This window comes from Tympanuchus pallidicinctus, unplaced genomic scaffold (genome assembly GCF_026119805.1).
Source record: "Tympanuchus pallidicinctus isolate F22 unplaced genomic scaffold, pur_lepc_1.0 scaffold24, whole genome shotgun sequence".
In the NCBI taxonomy this organism is placed as follows: Eukaryota; Metazoa; Chordata; class Aves; order Galliformes; family Phasianidae; genus Tympanuchus; species Tympanuchus pallidicinctus.
Window position 1 is genome coordinate 9,831,035 of NW_026294741.1, and position 18,608 is coordinate 9,849,642.

The window sequence follows — 18,608 nt, forward strand, 5'->3', positions numbered from 1 at the left end:
GAGCTGCTTGGCACAAGGCCCCCACACGGCCCCAAACCGTTGCCATGTGTGGGGCTGAGCTGGGGGGCCACACTTGGCGCCTGGCCGGGGGGGAACTGCACTCCTCGTGCTCACGGGCTCTGTGTCCACCCTGGAGCAGCCATTGCCACCCCCGGGCGCAGCCCAGCCCAGGGGTCTCTCCAAGCCAGGGAACCGCCTCTCCCTGCCCCATCCCCCCGCTCACAGCCGGACCCACGCGGTGCGGAACAAGCCTTTATTTGGGGAGCGCATAGCGGGCCGTGCTGCCGGACCTCCTTCCCCACTGCCTCCAACCTCCCGGGCCCACCGACGCACGCTCTGCCCCCCTCCCGCAGCGGATGCAGCCGTTTCTTCCCCGCACGCAGCGGCTTCCGGAGTTCCGCGCCCGCCGTTCTCCGGTCCCGCACCTCTACGGCTGCAGCGGCTCCGGCTCCCGGCGGCGGAAGGGCCGGGGGCTGAGCGGGGTCGCGTGCGGAGCAGGGTGCGGGGCGACCGGCGGCTGTCCCAAGGCCGGGAGACGGTGCTTGGGCGGCACGGCGAAGGGTACAACGGCCGCCGCGGGGACAAGGACGGCGGGCACGAAGCCGCAGCGCAGCTCCAGGGCTTTAGGGGAGGCCGCGCCGCGGTCCGGTGCAGGGTTGAGCCCCGGGGTCTCCCCCGCAGGGTCCCGGCCCATCTGCAGCAGCTCCTGTAGCTTCTCCAGCTGCGTCCGAGAGACGTGGGAGCTCGCGCGGCTCCGGCAGAAGGACTCCAGGAAGGCATCGAGGGGCACCTCGTGCGCCAGGAACCTCTGCATCTGCGCCTGCGGGACGGGCGGAGCGTTGTACAGGCGAGGTCCCCCCAAAACCCCGAGCCCCGCGCCGTCCCTCGGTGCCCGCATACGGCAGGGCACAACGCGGGGCTCTCACCCGCCTCCGCTTCACACCCGCTCACCTCCGCCTCCGCTTCGGACGAGTCCAGCGCGGCTCGGAGCCGATCCAGGGCGCGCTGCGGGCCGCACTCCTCCAGGTACGCCTCTGTGCGGGGACAGCGCGGCGCTGCCGGGAACCTCCCCTCCCGGGGTCCCCCCTTCCGGCACGACGGGCGCTCCCCCCGCCGGGAAGCCCCGCACCCATCGCTCCGCACTCACCCAGGCGCCGCAACTTGGCCCGGCACGCCTCGCGCACCTCGCGCAACTCCTGGTATTTGATGGCCAGGGCCGCCTTCCCGTCCTCCAGCCGCGGCCGCAGCGCCAGGTTGTCCCGGGCCAGCGCGCTGTTGGCCGCCAGCCGCTCCTCCCGCTCCCGCTGCAGCGCCTGGAACTGCGGCGGGCGGTGAGCGGCGCGGAGCGCGAAGCGCGCACCGCACCGCATCGCACCGCACCGCACCGCATCGCACCGCACCGCATCGCACCGCACCGCACCGCACCGCACCGCACCGCACCGCACCGCATCGCACCGCACCGCATCGCACCGCACCGCATCGCATCGCATCGCACCGCATCGCACCGCATCGCATCGCATCGCACCGCATCGCACCGCATCGCACCTCACCGCATCCCGGCCCGGCCCTACCTTCCTGCTGAGGCGGACGGCGCGCTGCAGCCGGGGCTCGTCCTGCAGCAGCGCCCGCAGCTGCCCCGTGCTCAGCGCCCCGAAGCAGCGCGGGGCCCCGGGAGGCGCCGGGGGCCGGGCCATGGGCCGGGCACGGCCGGAGCCCCCCCGCCGCCGCCGCCAGCACCGGGAGCCGCAACCCCACGCCCGGCCCCGCCGCGCCGCCCCGCCCCGCAGCCTTAAAGGGGCCGCCGGCGTGCGCGGGGCCGTCCTCGGCTGTGCTCGTTCTGCACCGCACCCTCTGCGTGCATCCTGCATCGAGCCTACACTGCGTCCTGCACTGCACCTGCTGTGTGCGTCTGCACCTGCTGTGTGCAACCTGCGCTGCTCCCACTGTGTGCAGGCTGCAGCTCCGTGTATGTATGCAGCACTGCCTCAGATGGGGTGGCTCTCGCAGCGCAGTGAGCAGCTCCTACACCGCTCTGTGTGCCCCATGCAGCACTATGCTGTGCACATCCTGCTTCGCAGTGTGTAGGCCTGCATTGCACTTGTGCATTCTGTGCACATGCTAGCACTGAGGCCACTCTTGAATGCTTTGCTGCCCGCTGCTGCCCTCAGCGTGCTCAGGGCTCAAGACTCTGCTCCCCTGCTGAAACTTCAGGGAGCATCCCTGCACCCCAAAGTGCCACCAGCACCTTGGTAGGAAACAGGCACTGAGTGCTGCACCCTCAAGGTCCTCCTGCCTGGCTGGTGCTGAAGGAGAAAACCGTGCAAGGGGCTGTGGGGTCCAGTATTTCATTTAGGATTTAGGAATTTAGGAGTTCCTCTAATAAATGACTACAGCAGTTTCTAGGGTGGTCATCCTGACCTTTGCTGTATCTAAAGACACACCTGCAGAGACTTGTACAAAGGCTGGTTCTTAACTGACCAACAGCTGGTTTCACCCTGATGGGCAGCTGCACGGAGTCGCAGAACTACAGGGATGGGGAGGGACCTCTGGAGCTCCCCCAGTCCCATTTCCCCCAGCAGTTCTGTGCAGCAGGTTGCACAGGAAGGCATCCAGACGGGTTGTGAATGTCACCTCCCTCAGCAGCTCTTCCAGGGCTCTGGCACCCTCACAGCAAAGTTTTTCCCTGTGTTGATGTGAACTGTCTGGGTTTGTGCCTGTTGCCCCCTGACCTATCACTGCACAACAATGGCCCAAGTGGAAGTCTTCCTTTCCCCAGGCTCTCTCTTACCACCGTGGTCTTTACCATGTGGTTCTCACTCCTCTCTGCAGAAGGACAGGGGGAGAAAATAGGATGGAAAAGGGCAAATGTGTTGAGATAAGGAAGGGAAGATCACTCACCAATTACTGTTAGATCCAATACAGACCTGGCACAGGGAGATTAGTATGATTTACTGCCTGTTGCTAATGGACCAGAGCAGTGAGAACTAATGGCAAACTTAAAACCACTTTCCCCAAACCAGCGTCCCTTCCCTCCCCTGAGCAGAACAGCAGACCATTTGGTCTCCTGATCACGGAATCACAGAATCGTAGGGGTTGGAAGGGACCTCTTGGTCATCCTGGCCTATGTTGCTGCTCTGCTCCTGGGGAGCTTGAGCAGAAAGCAGCAGCACCTCTTGGTCTGGCAGTGCAATCGCAGCTCCATTTTGCCTGCCGTTAGAAACAGCAGAGGCACAGGGGGAGCAGCACCATTATTTCATAGCCTGCTCAGTGACAGTCCATGGCATGGGACCTTCTGGCTTTGGAAGCCAAAGCCACTCTGAGGACAGTGGGAGTGTGTGTGCATGGGGGGAGCACCTTCCTGCCACCCACCCTCCCATTGCTGCCACCTCTTCCAGCCGCTGCCACTGTCACGGAGCTGCCCTGGGCGCTCCCTCCCTATGCTGTGCCCATTGCAATGGAAAACATGGCCTTTTCCTGGGACGGATGTTCCCTTCTGGGTTAGGGGATGACTGACTGTTGGCAGATGCACGTTTATGTTTTCTAGTCCATCTTTTGTATAGCAGAATTGACCCCAAACCAGATCTGCTCTCTCATTTAACTTTGGGTGCTTCCAGTTCTGGAGATGCTCCCATCTCCACAGAGGGCCCTGTGATGTTGCAGTCCCTGTAGGGACTCTCTCCTCGAAGCCATGTCTGTGTGGATCCCAGCGGGATTCCCAGCCAACACACCTCCCAGCAGGCACAGACCCTGGGCAGGAACAGATCCACGGCACGGGGGCAGCACCACGGCACGGAGTGCAGGGCTGTGAGCACAGCAGTGGTGTGGGATCGTTCTCTCACGTGCCTCATCCCTTCTGGCCCCCCAGCACAGAGTTACAGGTCTGTTCTCTCAGCGTAATTGATTTAATTAACTAACATCCATCCCAATAAGAATCACGTGGGACCTTCCCCTCACTGAGCCCCATTGCTCCAACCAAGCACCCACTGCGGGATCTCACTGGCTGCAGCAGGATGTACAGAACAGACCAGTGATGTACAGTGAGCTGAAGGAAGCGCGTTTATTAGCTGCTCTAACAGACACCACAGAGAGGCGCTGATACGCGGACATTTGTGGCACGTGGCCCTCCTGCTGCTGTGAGTTCTGGAGACAACTAACAACCTCTGGTGAAATGTTACTCCAGGGCTCTGTGTTTTCCTCCCCCATGGAAGGTACACACAGAATTCACACATTTTGCAAGTATTTTTTTTTCCCTTTTATTCTTGATTATGAAGAAGATAAAAATTAATCATTGGCAAGCACAAGGAGAAATGGGCAAAGAAGGGGAAGAGAGGGGAAGAGCAGATGGTATTTCACCAACCCCCAGCACCCTTAGGCTCCCTCTCTGCCCCAGAAAGGCCCCAGCCTTGCAGAGCATCAGAAGCAGACAGGAGGGAGAAGAGGCGCTAGCAGTACGGAGCTGGTTTGATGAGGATGAGGGAGGATTTGCAGTCCCCTTTGCACAGGCTGCCCCACGTCAGGCCGCCCTTGAAATTCAGCCGCACGGAATAACAGGACGAGAACCACCACCCGCCCTCATAGCTGTAGGCACAGTTCTTACTGTAGTTGTCCTGATCCCGATCTTTGGTGGAGAACTTCATGTTGTCATGCATAGTGCTGGGATTGTCTGAAGTCATGGCATCCCCCGCTGTGCCCGCATAGGAGCCCAGCCGCAGCCGGTACCCGTGGGCCTCGTCCTCCACGCTGAAGAGGTTGTAGTCTGCAAACTTGACGTTGTTTGCGTTGTCTGAGATGACGAACCTGACCTGGTAGACCTTCTGCTTGGCGATCTGGTGGATGTACTCGGTGCCCAGCCAGTAGTCGCCGCGCACGCTCCCAAAGCCGTACTTGTAGGTGCTCCAGGACTCGGCCCAGGTGACGGCTGTGTCCTTCTGGTTCCTCTGGATGACCGTCCAGCCCCCGCCTGTGGCGTTCATCTCGCAGTACACCACGAGCTGGTGGAGGCCCTTTGGCTGGATGATGTAGACGCCGCTGTGGCTGCCAGGCGGGATCTCACTGCAGTCCTTGGGCCAACCTGGAGCAGAAATGTGATTGTTACATCTCACCTGACACAAGGAGACATCGAACAAGTGGGATTACTTCTACACCTGTCCTATTGCACACGTTCCTGGGATGTATTCCTGCCATGTGACTACAGGAGTAAATTAAAGTATTGAAATGATCAAATAAAGAGTTGGATTTCATGTGTTTCCAAGACAGAAATCAACCTTACGTGGATGCACAGGTCCCACTGCCTTTAAACAGGATGCAATGCAAGCTTGTCCAGGTTGGATCACTGCAGTGAATCCCATGTTGCCTATTGGTGATGTATCACCACACAGGGAAATGCCAGTCTGGACTCTGAAGCCACTTGTATGGAAGATTTAGGGATTCAGTCATTTTAGAAACCCTGGAGAGGGCGTGCTCAAGAGATGCATATTGCTCATAATGATGTCAGGAAACACTTCTTTACAGAAAGGGTGTGAAGCACTGCAATGGGCTCCCAGGGAGGAGGCTGAGTCACCATCCCTGGATGTGTCTAAAATCCGTTTGGATGTGGTGCTCAGGGACACGATTTGGCGGAGGGCTGTTAGTTGGGGTAGCATGGTTAGGTTGTGGTTGGACTCAATGATCTTTAAGATCTTTTCCAAACTGAGCAGTTCTGTGATTCTATGATTAGGACAAACCCATTGTGCTGACCTAAGTGGCAATTTAGGGGTTTCCTGACTTGTTTCATTTGACCACAGACTTTCTGTTCTCCAGAATGGAAACTCCTTATGCAGTGAATAGAAATGCACTTCTGGGTGAGGACTGGCTCTGTGGCCAGAGCTGTGCTACCCATTGTTTGCACCCAAAGAAGCCGTGCCGTGTGGCCATGGCTGGTGCTGACTCAGCCAGTTCAGTTATGCAGTTACTCTCTGTCTTAACCAGCATTGTCATCAACTGCACAGCCAAAATCAGGTAATAATCAGCCACCACAACTTGAAGGCAGATAATGAATCATCAATTTCCAGTTTGGGTGTTCAAGTAGAAAATTCTCTCAGCACATTTTAAGTGCAGAACACGGCTGGTGCTACGGCCTATCCAGGATGGTGAGTCGTGGTACCTCTGTTGCTCCTACAAGTGCGTACAAAGGGCCTGGAGCTCTCCAAGCCTCTGGGCTGTTAGTGAAGGTGAAATCTTGTGAGCAGATGTACTTCTTGCACAGACTTACCATGAGCTGCTGGTGGGTGCGGGGCAACATCTCTGACCTGTCGAACGTGGTGGTCCCCCTCAGCTGAATAGACAAGAGCAGAGGAGACGGGAGTGAGTTTGAGATCAGACACTGCTAGGAGAGCATGACCCTCCAGATCACGATCCTGTTGTTGTGGCTACTTCTCACTCCAGAGGACATTCCCTGCAGGTACCAGGGCCACCGGCAGCATGGGGGAATTTCCGTGGGTCAGATGCTTCCTTGTTGAGAAGGGTTTGAGCACCCTGCACATGAAAGGACCCCAGTAGGTGATAGCAATACCAGGAATGCGGTTGCTAAATTACAGTAGGAGTCAGGAAGGGACAGAGGTAGAAGACGGATGAGGAGAAATAAATGTTAGCGTGGCCACAGGAGAACAGGCTCTGGTGTCTGGGACAGACAGGGGCTCAGAGGGGAGTTTGAAGGACTGCTGGAAGAAAGGATGGCTCAGAGTAAATGAATGCAGTTCTCTCACAAGGACATCTTGTGTACGTCCACAGATGAACCTGTCCCACCTGTGAGCCCAGGGGCTCTGGGGTTCAGACCAGTGGGCTCACAGAGGGGTTGAAGAACTTGATGCCATGTAGCGGATGAGGCGGGCTGCGATCAGGGGACTCTGGGATAAGACAGCACACATTGTGCTGGCACTGTCCACACACAGAGCAACGTTGAGTCCATCCTCCATGACACAGGGCTGGAGTTGGGCTGGGTTGGGGCACAGAGCTGCATAGCATCAGACCAAACATGACCTTGTTTGCCTCTCCATATTACACAGGAATACTTACTGGGCTGGACGGGCTCAGGGTGAATATTCATAATCTCATCCATTGTTCCATTTAAGAGATGCAAATTTTTTATGTCAAAGACAAGAGGCATTGCCAGGGCCAGCAGGGAGGTGAGAATCAGGAGACAAAGGCACTGGGTAGCTGAAATGAGAAGAAATTGGGGGCGGGGAGGCAAAGAAAAAAAAGCACATAACTCTTCAATTAATCCTATTTGATACTTGCAGAGTAAAATAGGAAAATAAAATTCTTTCTTTGTGAAGCTCCCTCTAGAGCTGAAAGTCCTGTTTCACCTATCTAGAGGAGCTACCAGAAGTTCACTGACAAACACCAAATACTTGTGGAGTCATCAGCAGGAGCAGCTGGTACCAGTGATTTTTCTTTTTGAGACAGAAAAAGTGTGAAAACCTCATTCAAACCCAAAAGTCATCAGAAATGTCTAAGAAATCCCTGTGAAATCCAAGTCTTGGGGCTGGAGGGTGAGCAGGGAGGGGGGATCCTCTTTCCTTCCAGCTCCTGTCACCCCTGGCAGATGACAAATGTGGCCCCTTCCTTTAGCCACTGACCCCTTGTTCTGCCCTGGGCTGCTGAGTTCAGCAGAGTTCCTTGAGGTGGTGAGAAGGAAGATGTTCGAGGCAGGGCTGCCTGGAGTGGGGGGCTCTCTCCTGTGAATCCCTTCCTGTGAATGCTGGAGCTGTCCCAGCTCTGTGCTGCGCCCTGCAGCAGAGCTCTTCTAAACCACCCAAACAATTCACTTCTCAACTGCTGCATAGCGTTTGGTGATTCGTGTCTAGGGACGTGTTTGAAGACTTCTGACCTTAGGGCCACTGGAGAAGCAACACTCCTCCTGCTGCTGGCCCTCACCCCAGGCAGGGCCATGGAATTCCAGCAGGATGGAGATGCAGGAGAGGAAATAGCCACTGCTGGGTGTGCTGTGACAGCTGTGTGCCTTCAAACAGCTAAACTCCACATCGTGATTCCTCTTCTAGCGCTCCTTACACAAGAATATCTAAAAAACCAAAAATCCATGTCCTGTGCTAAAGTATGTCATATTTTCTCTGCAGAACAGACCATTATGAGGAATATTCAGCCCGGTGGTTTGTGCAACGGCTGCCTAGCGCTCCACCTGCACACAGCGCCTGCTGCAGCTCCCACCCAGGGCAGCAGGGGCACAGCAGCATCGTGCTGGGACAGCTGGGGCAGCAGGGAGCCCTGCACAGACCTACGACCCCATGACCCCCCACCCAGCCCGAACTCACCCATACTGTCTCCGAAGGGACCCTGCAGGGCAGAAGCTGGGCGGATTTGGCCTGTGGGAGGGGTGTGCGGCCCAAAAGTTATAGGGCTCTGCGGGTAAGGGGGTGGGAGCACGAGACCCAAACCGCAGCACTTGTCCCGTGGTCTGTGACAGCACTTTGTGCCTTGTTTGCTCTTCATCGTGAAGTGACGTGTCCTTGGGCACAGAAGGCTGTGTCTCACGGAGGTGAAGAGCTTTCTTCAGAAGCAAAGCAAATAGCAAGTTGCCCATGAGGCAGTGCCTCGGAGCAGCTCCGATGTAGGCAGCCCCCGTCCCCCACCTCCCCCCACTGCTCACAGGGTTTCCCCAGGGAACTGTGTCCTCTGAGCACCTGCCAGCGTTTCAGCACATAAGTAAACACCCTGATGGCGTTCCTCTCCCAGATGGAAATCAAATCTCAGGGCATCAATTGCTCTCTCCAGAACAGGCGTTGAGCCCAGCAGCCATGGGGAGCCCACCTTGGCCCTCAGGAAAGAGGCACTGGAGTGCTCCTGGCAAGCAGTGCTTTTTTCATCTAAGCACCACATTTCAAAAAGTCCCACTCCAGCAGCACAGCGCTACTGTTGTGCAATCTGTGCTGTGCTCTGCCGGACTCACTGCCCCTGCAGCTTTGGGAACCGGGGTGAAATGAACATGGAATAATCTCAGTCCAAGCCTCTCTCTGTAAATAGGACCACTTACAACATGGATTTCTTCAAGAAAATTCTAGTCAGACCTTTTTCTGTGGATTGGTACTGTAGAGAGAAAAGCAGACTTCGTGGTCTGCACAGCCTGGTGGGTGCAGAGTGTGGAGCCCAGCTGTTTTCAGGGGTGCTGGGATAAGAAGCAATGGATCTAAGTTAGAACATGGGTAATTCAAATTGGGGACTATCTACAGCCTGAAGTTGGTCACATACTAGAACAGGTATGCAGAGAGGCTGTGAGTTTTTCCTCCTTGAAGGTTTTCAAGTGTTGACTGGATGAGGACATCACATTGTAGATCTGCATTGAGCAGAGGGGTCAGACTGTCACTTCCAACCTAAATGAATACATGAATGCTGTGATTCTGCAGTTCTGGAGGTCCACAGGGCAGGATGAGAGGCAACAGACACAAGGGAAGGAAGGGAAATTACAATTAGATTAAGAAAATATCATCCTGAGGCTCTTCAAACACTAAAAATGAACGGAACAAAACAGAAAAACAGGTGTGGAATCTCCATTCCTTGACATGTTCACAACCAACCTTGACATGACCCCAAGCAGCACATTCTAAATCATTGAACTATAAAAAATCATCTGGGTTGGAAGGGACCCCTAAAGGCCATCAGGTCCCACTCCCTGCAGTGCACAGGGACCCCCACAGCTCCATCAGTGCTCAGAGCCCCTGCAGCCTGACCTTGGCTGTCTGCAGGGATGGGGCACCATCGCCTCTCTGGGCAACCTGTGCAGTGCCTCACCACCCTTAGTGTACAAATCTTCATCCAATCTAAATCTAGTTTGAAACCATTTTCCCTTGTCCTGTCACAACAACCCCTGCTAAAGACTCTGTCCCCTTTCTTACAGCCCCTTTAGATACTGAAGGCCGCCCTCAGCTCTCCCCACAGCCTTCTGTCCATGCTGCACAGCCCCAGCTCTCAGCCTGTCCTTGCAGGGACATGTTCCATCCCTAGGATCATTTTTCTGGCTCTCCTCTGGATGCACTCCAACAGCTTCACGTCTCTCCTGTGCTGAGCACTCCCCATCTGGACGCGGTGCTCCAGGTGAGGTCACAGCACAGAGCAGAGGGGCAGATCCCCTCCCTGCCCTCCTGGCCACACTGCTCTGGGTACAGCCAGGGGATGGTTGGCTTTCTGGGCTGTGAGGGCACACTGCTCGTGCCCAGCTGCCACCCACCGGTACCCCCAGATCTTTTTGGCAGAGCTGTGCTCCATCCTTACACCCCATAGTGGGGGTTGCCACAACATAGCTGCAGTTGCACTGGATTTATTGAACCTCATGTGGTTCTCCTGGACACACGGCTCAGCCTGTCCAGGTCTCTCTGGACAGAATCCTATCCCTCAGGCATGTCGAGGTGTCATCCAAAACTGCTGAGCGTGCACTCAAAGCACTGTCAGTGTCATTGATAGAGATATTTAAGAGCACCGGTGGCAGTATTGACCTCTGAAGGACCCCACTCAACACGGATCTCCATAAAGCATCCCTGCCCTTTTGTGGGAGTCAGACCAGCAACATTCGAAACTCATCCTACTCTTGGTTACCCCTTACCTCTCCAGTTCCCTGAAGAGCACTGCTTCCTCTGCCCTGCATGTACAGCCATGGCACCAGGCCGTGTGTAAGATACAGAGCTGGCTGCATCAGAACATGCTCTGTGGTCACTTTATGGGCATGAAGAGCTACGGCAAAAGCTAGGGGACACAGTCTGATGGCATGTGAAGCACGGCAGACCTGCACAGCCAGGTGCAACTTGCTTCTTTTGGGATTAACTGCTGGTGTTATAGTCCCGAGTATATCAGTGTGCTCTGATGGCCAACCAGCCCCACCTGCGGCCTTCTCTTGGACCAAGCCATAGAATCACGGAATCATAGACTTCTTACTGTTCAAAAAGACTTCCATAATTGCCAAGCCCAACCTCAACCCACCCCTACCACGCTCACTGACCACCAGTGCCACATCTCCACGGCTTTGGAACACCCCCTGGGACGGTGACCACACCACCTCCTTGGGCAGCTGTGCCACTGCACCACCACTCAGAAAAGAAATTGTTCCTAGTATCCAACCCAGCGCCATCCGACATGGCACTGCCCATCAGTACCACTGTGGCCTCTGCCCAGCTGCCTTACCTCTACTTTTCCTTCATTGTGGCAAAATGGGAAGGATCATCTTTTTCTCTGAAGTATCTGGCTTGTAGATGAAGTAAAGCCCAACTGTTGTTCAAAGGAAGGAAGACTCGTACTGTCTTCCAGGAGCAGTGGGTCCCTATGGCCCATTTCAGCTCAGTCCTACACCTCCAGCCCTGGGCTCTGGTCCCATCCTCTGCCTTTGCTTTCCAGATAGGTCTTAGACCTGCACTGTGCTTTTCTGCTGGATGGACCACTCAGTTCCATGTTGTCGCATGTCTCCAGTCCTCATGTCATTCTGCCCAGGATCCTGGCTTTGGTTAGTCAGCCAGGCTTCCTTGCCTGGGGCTGTTGCCACACTCAGCTGCCTGCTGTGCTCACCTCTTTGGTAAGGACACTGCTTTCACGCTTCAGCTCCTGGCTAGCCTCAGCTCCAGGCTGTGCTGCTCCCCAGGAGATAGCTCCAGCCTTCCTTCTCCTGCCTCAATTCCTGCATTGTACCACAGGCTTTACACAGTGCACTACTTGGCAAGAGTTCCTGCAGGACAGAGTTTGGTGGGAGCCTTACGTTGGTGCTGGTTGATGGTGCACATCAGGTTTAAAGCTATGCATCAAAGAAGATATGCCAGTTCAATACAATGCTGAAGCCAATACTTGGCATCCAGGACAAGAAAGAAGAAGTGCTACTTCTTCACCTGGTTAAATTAGCATGACAAAGCCTATGCTTTCTGGCCCCAAAGCAGCCCCCGTGGACTCCCACCCTTGGAGCATTTTGCCACACTCCTGGCTGGCATTTCTGGCACTGCAGGGCCTTGCCAGGCCAAAGACCAGGCTTGGGAAGAATGGGAAATGGACCCACAGGCACCAGCTTGTCACCTGCAGCCCCTGCCCGCTGCTCAGATCATGCAGGCTGTGGTGCCAGAAGAAGTTGCACATGCAGTGACTTCTGGCTGCTGGATGGCGACTCCAGCTCAATGACTTCACCAATCGATCCTGAAGCCTGTGAGTGGAGAGCTAGCAGGATGGCCTCTTGAGGATCTGCACTCATCCTTCTGACGTCACCTTTGAAAGTAGGCAAATAGGAAACCTAACCTCAACTCCCTCGCCAGTTTGTTTATGTCCTTAGAAAAAGCCAGGTCTCTTCGCTGCAGTTTGATCATGGGCTCTCCAGAAATTACTCCAAGTGGGCAATTCACATGTAGTGTTTGTGTAATGGTAAGAGTCAATAAGTGAAATCTCTCCACGTGGAAGGGAGTATTTTGTAATTCTCTGGCTAGAACGGCATGACTCCCTTCCCCCATGGGCCTTATTGTGCTGTAAAAGGATCTGAAAGCTTCTTGAGTCTGCAAGCATCTCCTAATGCCTCTACAAACAACACGTGTGAACACAAGTGGGAGTGTGCAGTGCCTATAAAGTCACCACGTAGAGCCTGGCATGGGGAGGTGCACCACTGGGTTCCTGCTCTCTGCTCAGCTGTGCTGTTGTGATGGGTGAGTAATCTTCCCAGAGTTAAGCTGCATTCAGGTGTGCTGCTGGGCTCAAACCAGACCTGCGCGGGGTGACTTTACAAAGGCAAGGAGACCAAAGCCTGGCCTGGTGACACACGGCCTGGCACTGTGATCTTAAAAGGGATGCAGACAAAGGAGGAGGTGACATACATCCATGGTGGCACCTTATGCTTTTGCAGGTTACCTAATCCTGTCCCATTAGTAAGGAGCCCTGCATTTCAGCTGGTCCTTTCCCCTCCTGATCTCCTCCTAATCAGCACATGTAGCACTTGTGGTTGCACTGGGGCCCTTCCCCACATGGGACTGGCATCTCCCCCAGCACCGAGCTGATGTAGAACGTGGGTTTGTACTGGTGGCCACCGACAGTCCAGTGGTTTGGGCTGATGTCACCATGCGCACACAAGAGACTTTCTCCTATCTACCTGGTATCTGGCATCTGTAGCATAGGACTCATCCTCTGGATCTTGGTCCTGCAGCTCTGCATTCCCTGGCCAGAGCTCCCCAGGGCCGCCGAGGGGCGGCAGGCTGCCCAGGGGTCCTGATGATGCTGCCACCCTTCCCTCCCCAGGGCTGCAGGCTGGGACACGCCAATTCCATGGGAACCTCGTCCTCCTGCCCGTGGTGGCGGTGATGCTTCTCCACTGTGTGAGTGCAGGCCCAGGAATGCCCACTGCCAGCTCGCGGAGTGGTGAGTATGGACCCGGCTGGGGGAAGTGGCACCAAGGGCAAGAGAGCTTCAGCCTGGCTCAGCACCGACCCTTGGGTCTGCCAGGTGCTAGACAGGCTGTCATGCAGGCAGACTGGCTGAGGCAGAAGACAAGAACATCTCGACATACAGACTGCTGAACTCTTTGAAAGCTAAGCAGCCTGACCCGTGTCAAGCCATCCTTTGGTGGCTCCAGGCTGAAACCAAGGGGCTTCTGCCTAAACAGTTCCATCAGAGCATCAGAGGTCATCCCAGCACTTTATTATTTATTTATGCACTTATCTGTAGCTCTTGTTGAGTCTTTACCCCCTCCATGCAGGCAGGGTAATGTTCCATGCAAGATGTGTTCCACAGATAAGCAGAATTCATGGGCTGAATTTGAAGAACCCACAGTAAATTGTCCAACATCAGAAGCAAAACAAGAAAAACAACAAAATAGGTGGCAGATTAGTTTAGCAAGTAAATGATGAGAGATAAGTCTTGTTAATAGATTACCTGAAGCAAACTGGGGGTGGAGATGCCTATCAGAACAAGGTAGAGCCTGCCTTTCTTTTGCAGTGCCACGACCCCAAGGGTAAACGTAAATTTTCATTACATATCCTCACCCAGTGAAGCATTTTGCACACTTCTGATTTTGCAGGACAGCATCTCATAATGTCAAGGGCTCAGTAGCAGGCCAGCCTTGCCTGCAGCACACACTGGCATCTGGGAGATCTTTTTCCCCCTCCATCTTGGCCAGATGCATCAGCAGCTCCAAATGCAAGCGCAAGTCACGAGCAGGATGCTTAGCAAGGCCAGTCTTTGGGCCCTTTGTTCTCCCTACAAGAGCCACTGCCAGTGCAGAAAAGACCACAGATAAAAGCATCCCTTTTTGTGCCGAGTCCTCACTCTCTTCTAGGAGCTCCTCGTTGCCCACACAGACTCATACAGCCCTTCTCTCTTCCACCCCGCTCTCTGTTTGCTGCAGTTCCTGTTGCAGGGTTCCCCGCAGACTGCAGCCACCTTCGCAAGACCAGCCCCAGCGGGGTGTACGTCATCCAGCCGGCGCGGTCCCCCCCCCGCGTGGTGTGGTGCGACATGGACACCGAGGGCAAGGGCTGGACTGTTGTCCAGAGGAACTCTCATGACACTGAGATCATGTGGAAGCAGTCCTGGACCACCTACAAGTACGGCTTCGGGAACGTGCAGGGCGACCACTGGCTGGGCACCGAGTACCTGCACCTGCTGACACAGCAGGGCACCTACAAGGTCCGCTTCGTCGTGCGGGACAAAGCCAACGTCACCCACTATGCTGAGTACGACATCTTCAGAGTGGAGAGCGAGGGCAGCGGCTACCCGCTGAGGCTGGGCCGGTTCTCCGGTGAAGGGGACGACTATCTGACCGGCTACTACCCCAAGAAGGGCGGCATCCACGACAACATGAAGTTCAGCACGGTGGACAAAGACCAGGACCAGTACAGTGGGAACTGCGCCAGCAGCTACGGGGGGTGGTGGTACGACAGGTGCCAGAACGTCGTGCTCAATGCCCAGAAGTACATCCTCTGGCCGGGATTCTGTGATAAAGGCGACTGCACATCATCCCTCATCCTGGTCAAACCCACCGACGTGTGCTGACTGTGCCAGACGTTGGGGAAGTGCCACTGTCCGCAGCCCGGTGCCCCATCCCTGTGCCTGCCAGCTCTGTGCCAGCCCTGCTGGGCGCCCTGTGCCACCTGCAGCTCCCTCATGGCCACCAGCTCCAACACTGCAGCTCTGGGGCTCGGGAGTGATCTCCTGGAGCCCCGGGCACATGGGCAGCTTCGCCCAATGCTGCTGTGTTGGCCGGCACCGGGATGCAGGCACTGCTTTGGGATGGGAGAAGAGGAGAAGTGCGAGTTCCCTTCTCTGTGCATCAGCATCTCCCCGCTTTGCTCCTTGGTCCCATAATTGCTACCCACATTGTGAGAAATCAGCTACAATAAACCCCAGAGCCAGACTTTGCTGCCTCCTGTCTCCTTGCTGTGCCGGTAATGTGAATAAACGGAGGAAGAACCACTCTGTCCAGACCCCAGGGTGGTGGACTCAGGAAGGGTGGGTGCATTATGTAGTGTGCTCTCACAGATCTCCTCCTGGACAAGAAGATGCACACACTCAAGTGGCCCCAGACCTCCCTGGAGCACACACAGCACATCTTTCCCATGGCTAGTGTGCAGGCTGCTCATTCTGAGATGGTTTTGTCATCCTCAGATGGGTTTGCTGGGCCACATCAGCGGTGGAGCTGATGATCCTACTGCACTGAGCTGGTGCAGAGCAAATGTGCCATGCAGGGGTTTTCTGCTGATGTTTATTGTTTTGCTTTTATTCTGAAGTGCTTAAAGACTCCTCAGCAGAAAGCCTGAAGCTCATCCCCTCTACTGCTGGCTGTCCTGAACATGTCCCTCTGGTTCCCTGATAAAGAGTCCATTCTCAGCTGTCCTGTAAGCCCCAATAGGTGCAGGAAGGCCGCAGTGAGCTCTCCTCTCTTCTGCAGGCAGAACACCCCCAGCTCCTCGGCTCGGCTCCACAGCAGAGGTGCCCCAGCCCTCTGAGCACCTCGTGCCCTCCTCTGGACCCGCTCCAACAGCCCCACGTCTTTCTCGTGCTGGGGGCCCCGGGCCTGGACGCAGGACTCCAGGTGGGGCCTCACGAGGGCAGAGCAGAGGGGGACAGTCCCCTCCCTGCCCGCTGCCACCCCTCTGCCGATGCAGCCCAGGCTGCTGGCGGCTCTCCGGGCTGCACGCTGCTGGCTCAGGTCAGCTTTCCCTGCTCAGAATCCCAAGTCCTTTCTGCAGGGCTGCTCTCAAGGAGTTCTTCCCCCTTCTGAACACATACCTGCCATTGCCCCTGCCCCAGGGCAGCACTGTGCACTTTTCCTTGTTGAGCCTCAGGTGCTTCCCATGGCCTGCTGTCCATGTCCATCTGGATGCCTCCCTTCCTTCTGCTGCATCCGCTGCACCGCTCGGCTCGGTGTCTGAGGGTGCACTGAATCCCATCATCCACGTCCCTGATAACGCTGTTGAAGAGTACGGGTCCCACAGAGCAGCCTGTGGGACAGCACTCATCCCTGCCTCCACCTGGCGCAGTCATTGACCACAGCCCTCCAGCTGTGACCTTCCAGCCAATTCCTTACCCACCAAACATCCCGCCCCTCAGACCCGGATCTCTCCAACTTGGAGATAAGGATGTGGTGGGGCACCACAGAATCACAGAATGGCCAGGGTTGGAAGGGACCTCAAGGATCATGAATCTCCAACCCCCCTGCCACATGCAGGGCCACCAACCTCCACGTTTAGTGCTAAGCCAGGCTGCCCAGGGCCCCATCAACCTGGCCTTGAACACCTCCAAGGACACCACGTCAAAGGCTTTGCACAAGTCCAGGTAGGTGACATCGGCCGCCCTCCCTTTGCCCACCAAGGTCATCGCTCCATCACTGAAGGCCACCAGGAGGGCCAGCCGTGCTCTGCCCTTGCTGAGGCTGTGCCAGCTGCCTGCGGTCACCTCCTCATCTCCCCTGTTCCACGATCTTCCCAAGACAGTGGCACCCAAACCCCGAGTGTGACCCCCTCCATACAGGCAGCCATTCACTGCCAGCAGAAGGATTGCCAGGAAAGGCCCCAGGCGTCCTGGTGAGCAGCACTTTGCCAGGAGTCAGCAGGATGCCCTTGCAGAGATCCAGGGCTGCATTAGCAATAGCACAGCCAGCCAGGGTGGCTGAAGTGGCCATTTGGCTCTGCTCAGCACGAGAATGCCATTCCCAGTAGCACTGATAGCAGCCTAGCCTGGGGGCCCTGTTTTGGTCTCCAGATCAATGGATATGGCTAAATCGAGCTGGTGCTTCCTTCCTACTCTCTGTCACAGATGGAGTCTACACCCTTCGCTCGTAAGAAAGAAGCAGCAATATATTTATTGATGTAACATAGCAATTTAACAAACTTTGTAGAGATTTAGCAAAGGATTTGAGATGTCAAGGTGCACTCAATCATTTACTGCATAGAGGATAGGCTTGAATGTGCGCTCTACCAGGAGACTTTCCTGTTCGGTCACGAGGTTCAGAGCAGACCCTCTTGCTTTCTCAATTCCTTGTTAGAGGAATCTAGATGTGGCTGGTTCCAAACCCAGTCCCAGATTGGGTTTATGTCTGTGACCTTTCCATTGGGCTATGGTGCTCAGAGCAGAGCAGACCCGCTGGTTCCTGCATCCCTTGAACCATGGAGGCAAGGAACCCTGCGTTAGTCAGTGGTTTCTGTCTGAAGGATGATATACTCACAATCAATCTAAGACATAACCTTAGCAAAGATAACACAGCTCAACCAACTGTTATTCACTTACTAAGCATTTGTTTTGGCAGAGCCTCTTAACACCAAGGCACAAGAAATTGCTGCAGCAAGTGTAAGGAGATGCTGCAAAGACTGCTATCTGCTGCTGCTCTTTTCTGTGGGCACAAACAACAGTGAAAGACAGAACATGGGCAGAATCAAAGACTATAAAGCCCTGTGAGCACAATTGGAAAATGTTAGAGCCCACGTTATCTTCTCAGTTTTGTCAGCTGAAAGAAAGAGAGAAGCCTGAAATAGATGTGTAATGCACATCATCTGGCTGCGCGGCTGGTGTTGGTGTGAGGGTTTTGGTTTTTGCAACAATGGGACTTTTTGTGAAGATTACAACCCGTCTGGGAGGGGTGGGATCCACCTGTCCAGAAGGGGCCGGGCAATCCACGGCAGCAGGCTGGCCAACCCAGCGTGGCAGGCTTTAAACTGGAGGACCTGGGGGACAGGGTCCATAAAGGCAACGCCATTATGAACTGAGGCAGTGGAGTTGCTCTATCTGTGAGAGAACAACAGGAATGCATTGAGCAACGTACTGCAGGGAATTGCTTCCAGGGATTTGGACCGGGGGAGCCCCAGAGGTCCCTCCCAGCCCCTGTGATTCTGGGATTGCGTGACAAAGAATTCCTGCAGCAGGTGTGACCTTGAGAGTCTCCCCTTCTCAAGGGGAGATGCAGCCATACGTTCTGTTTTGGTACAGGGGAGCGGGAGGACTCTGGTCTGTTTACTGATTGTAGGGTACGATGACTGGCTGCAGCCATATCGGATAGTAATTTAGTTCTGAGCTCGGTGTTAGGCGTCCCGGAATCTCGCTTAAATCAGACAGCGTTCGGCACCGCCGTCAGTCCGCTGCTGGCACAGCTGCTGCTGAGCGCAGCGCCATCAGCT

General features: G+C 55.5%; 3 protein-coding genes across 3 annotated transcripts; 1 reads left to right on the plus strand and 2 right to left on the minus strand.

Annotated features, from left to right (window-relative positions):
* Window positions 1-239: 239 nt before the first annotated feature.
* Window positions 240-1,741, minus strand: VPS37D (VPS37D subunit of ESCRT-I). The gene is made up of 4 exons (XM_052688797.1): window positions 1,572-1,741; window positions 1,148-1,319; window positions 952-1,034; window positions 240-820 (listed from the first exon to the last, which is right to left on the minus strand). Exons 1-4 carry the CDS (start codon window positions 1,692-1,694, stop codon window positions 428-430), a joined length of 771 nt encoding a protein of 256 aa, XP_052544757.1. The 5' UTR covers window positions 1,695-1,741; the 3' UTR covers window positions 240-427.
* A 2,302-nt stretch (window positions 1,742-4,043) lies between these two features.
* On the minus strand, window positions 4,044-8,427 carry LOC128083487 (fibrinogen-like protein 1-like protein). Its single transcript, XM_052688796.1, has 4 exons — window positions 8,310-8,427; window positions 7,054-7,194; window positions 6,251-6,313; window positions 4,044-5,071 (listed from the first exon to the last, which is right to left on the minus strand). The coding sequence occupies exons 1-4, from the start codon at window positions 8,311-8,313 to the stop codon at window positions 4,443-4,445; spliced, it is 837 nt and encodes a 278-aa protein (XP_052544756.1). The 5' UTR covers window positions 8,314-8,427; the 3' UTR covers window positions 4,044-4,442.
* A 4,124-nt stretch (window positions 8,428-12,551) lies between these two features.
* Window positions 12,552-15,094, plus strand: LOC128083490 (fibrinogen-like protein 1-like protein). The gene is made up of 3 exons (XM_052688802.1): window positions 12,552-12,653; window positions 13,240-13,359; window positions 14,345-15,094. The coding sequence occupies exons 1-3, from the start codon at window positions 12,650-12,652 to the stop codon at window positions 14,989-14,991; spliced, it is 771 nt and encodes a 256-aa protein (XP_052544762.1). The 5' UTR covers window positions 12,552-12,649; the 3' UTR covers window positions 14,992-15,094.
* The last annotated feature ends 3,514 nt before the right edge of the window (window positions 15,095-18,608 follow it).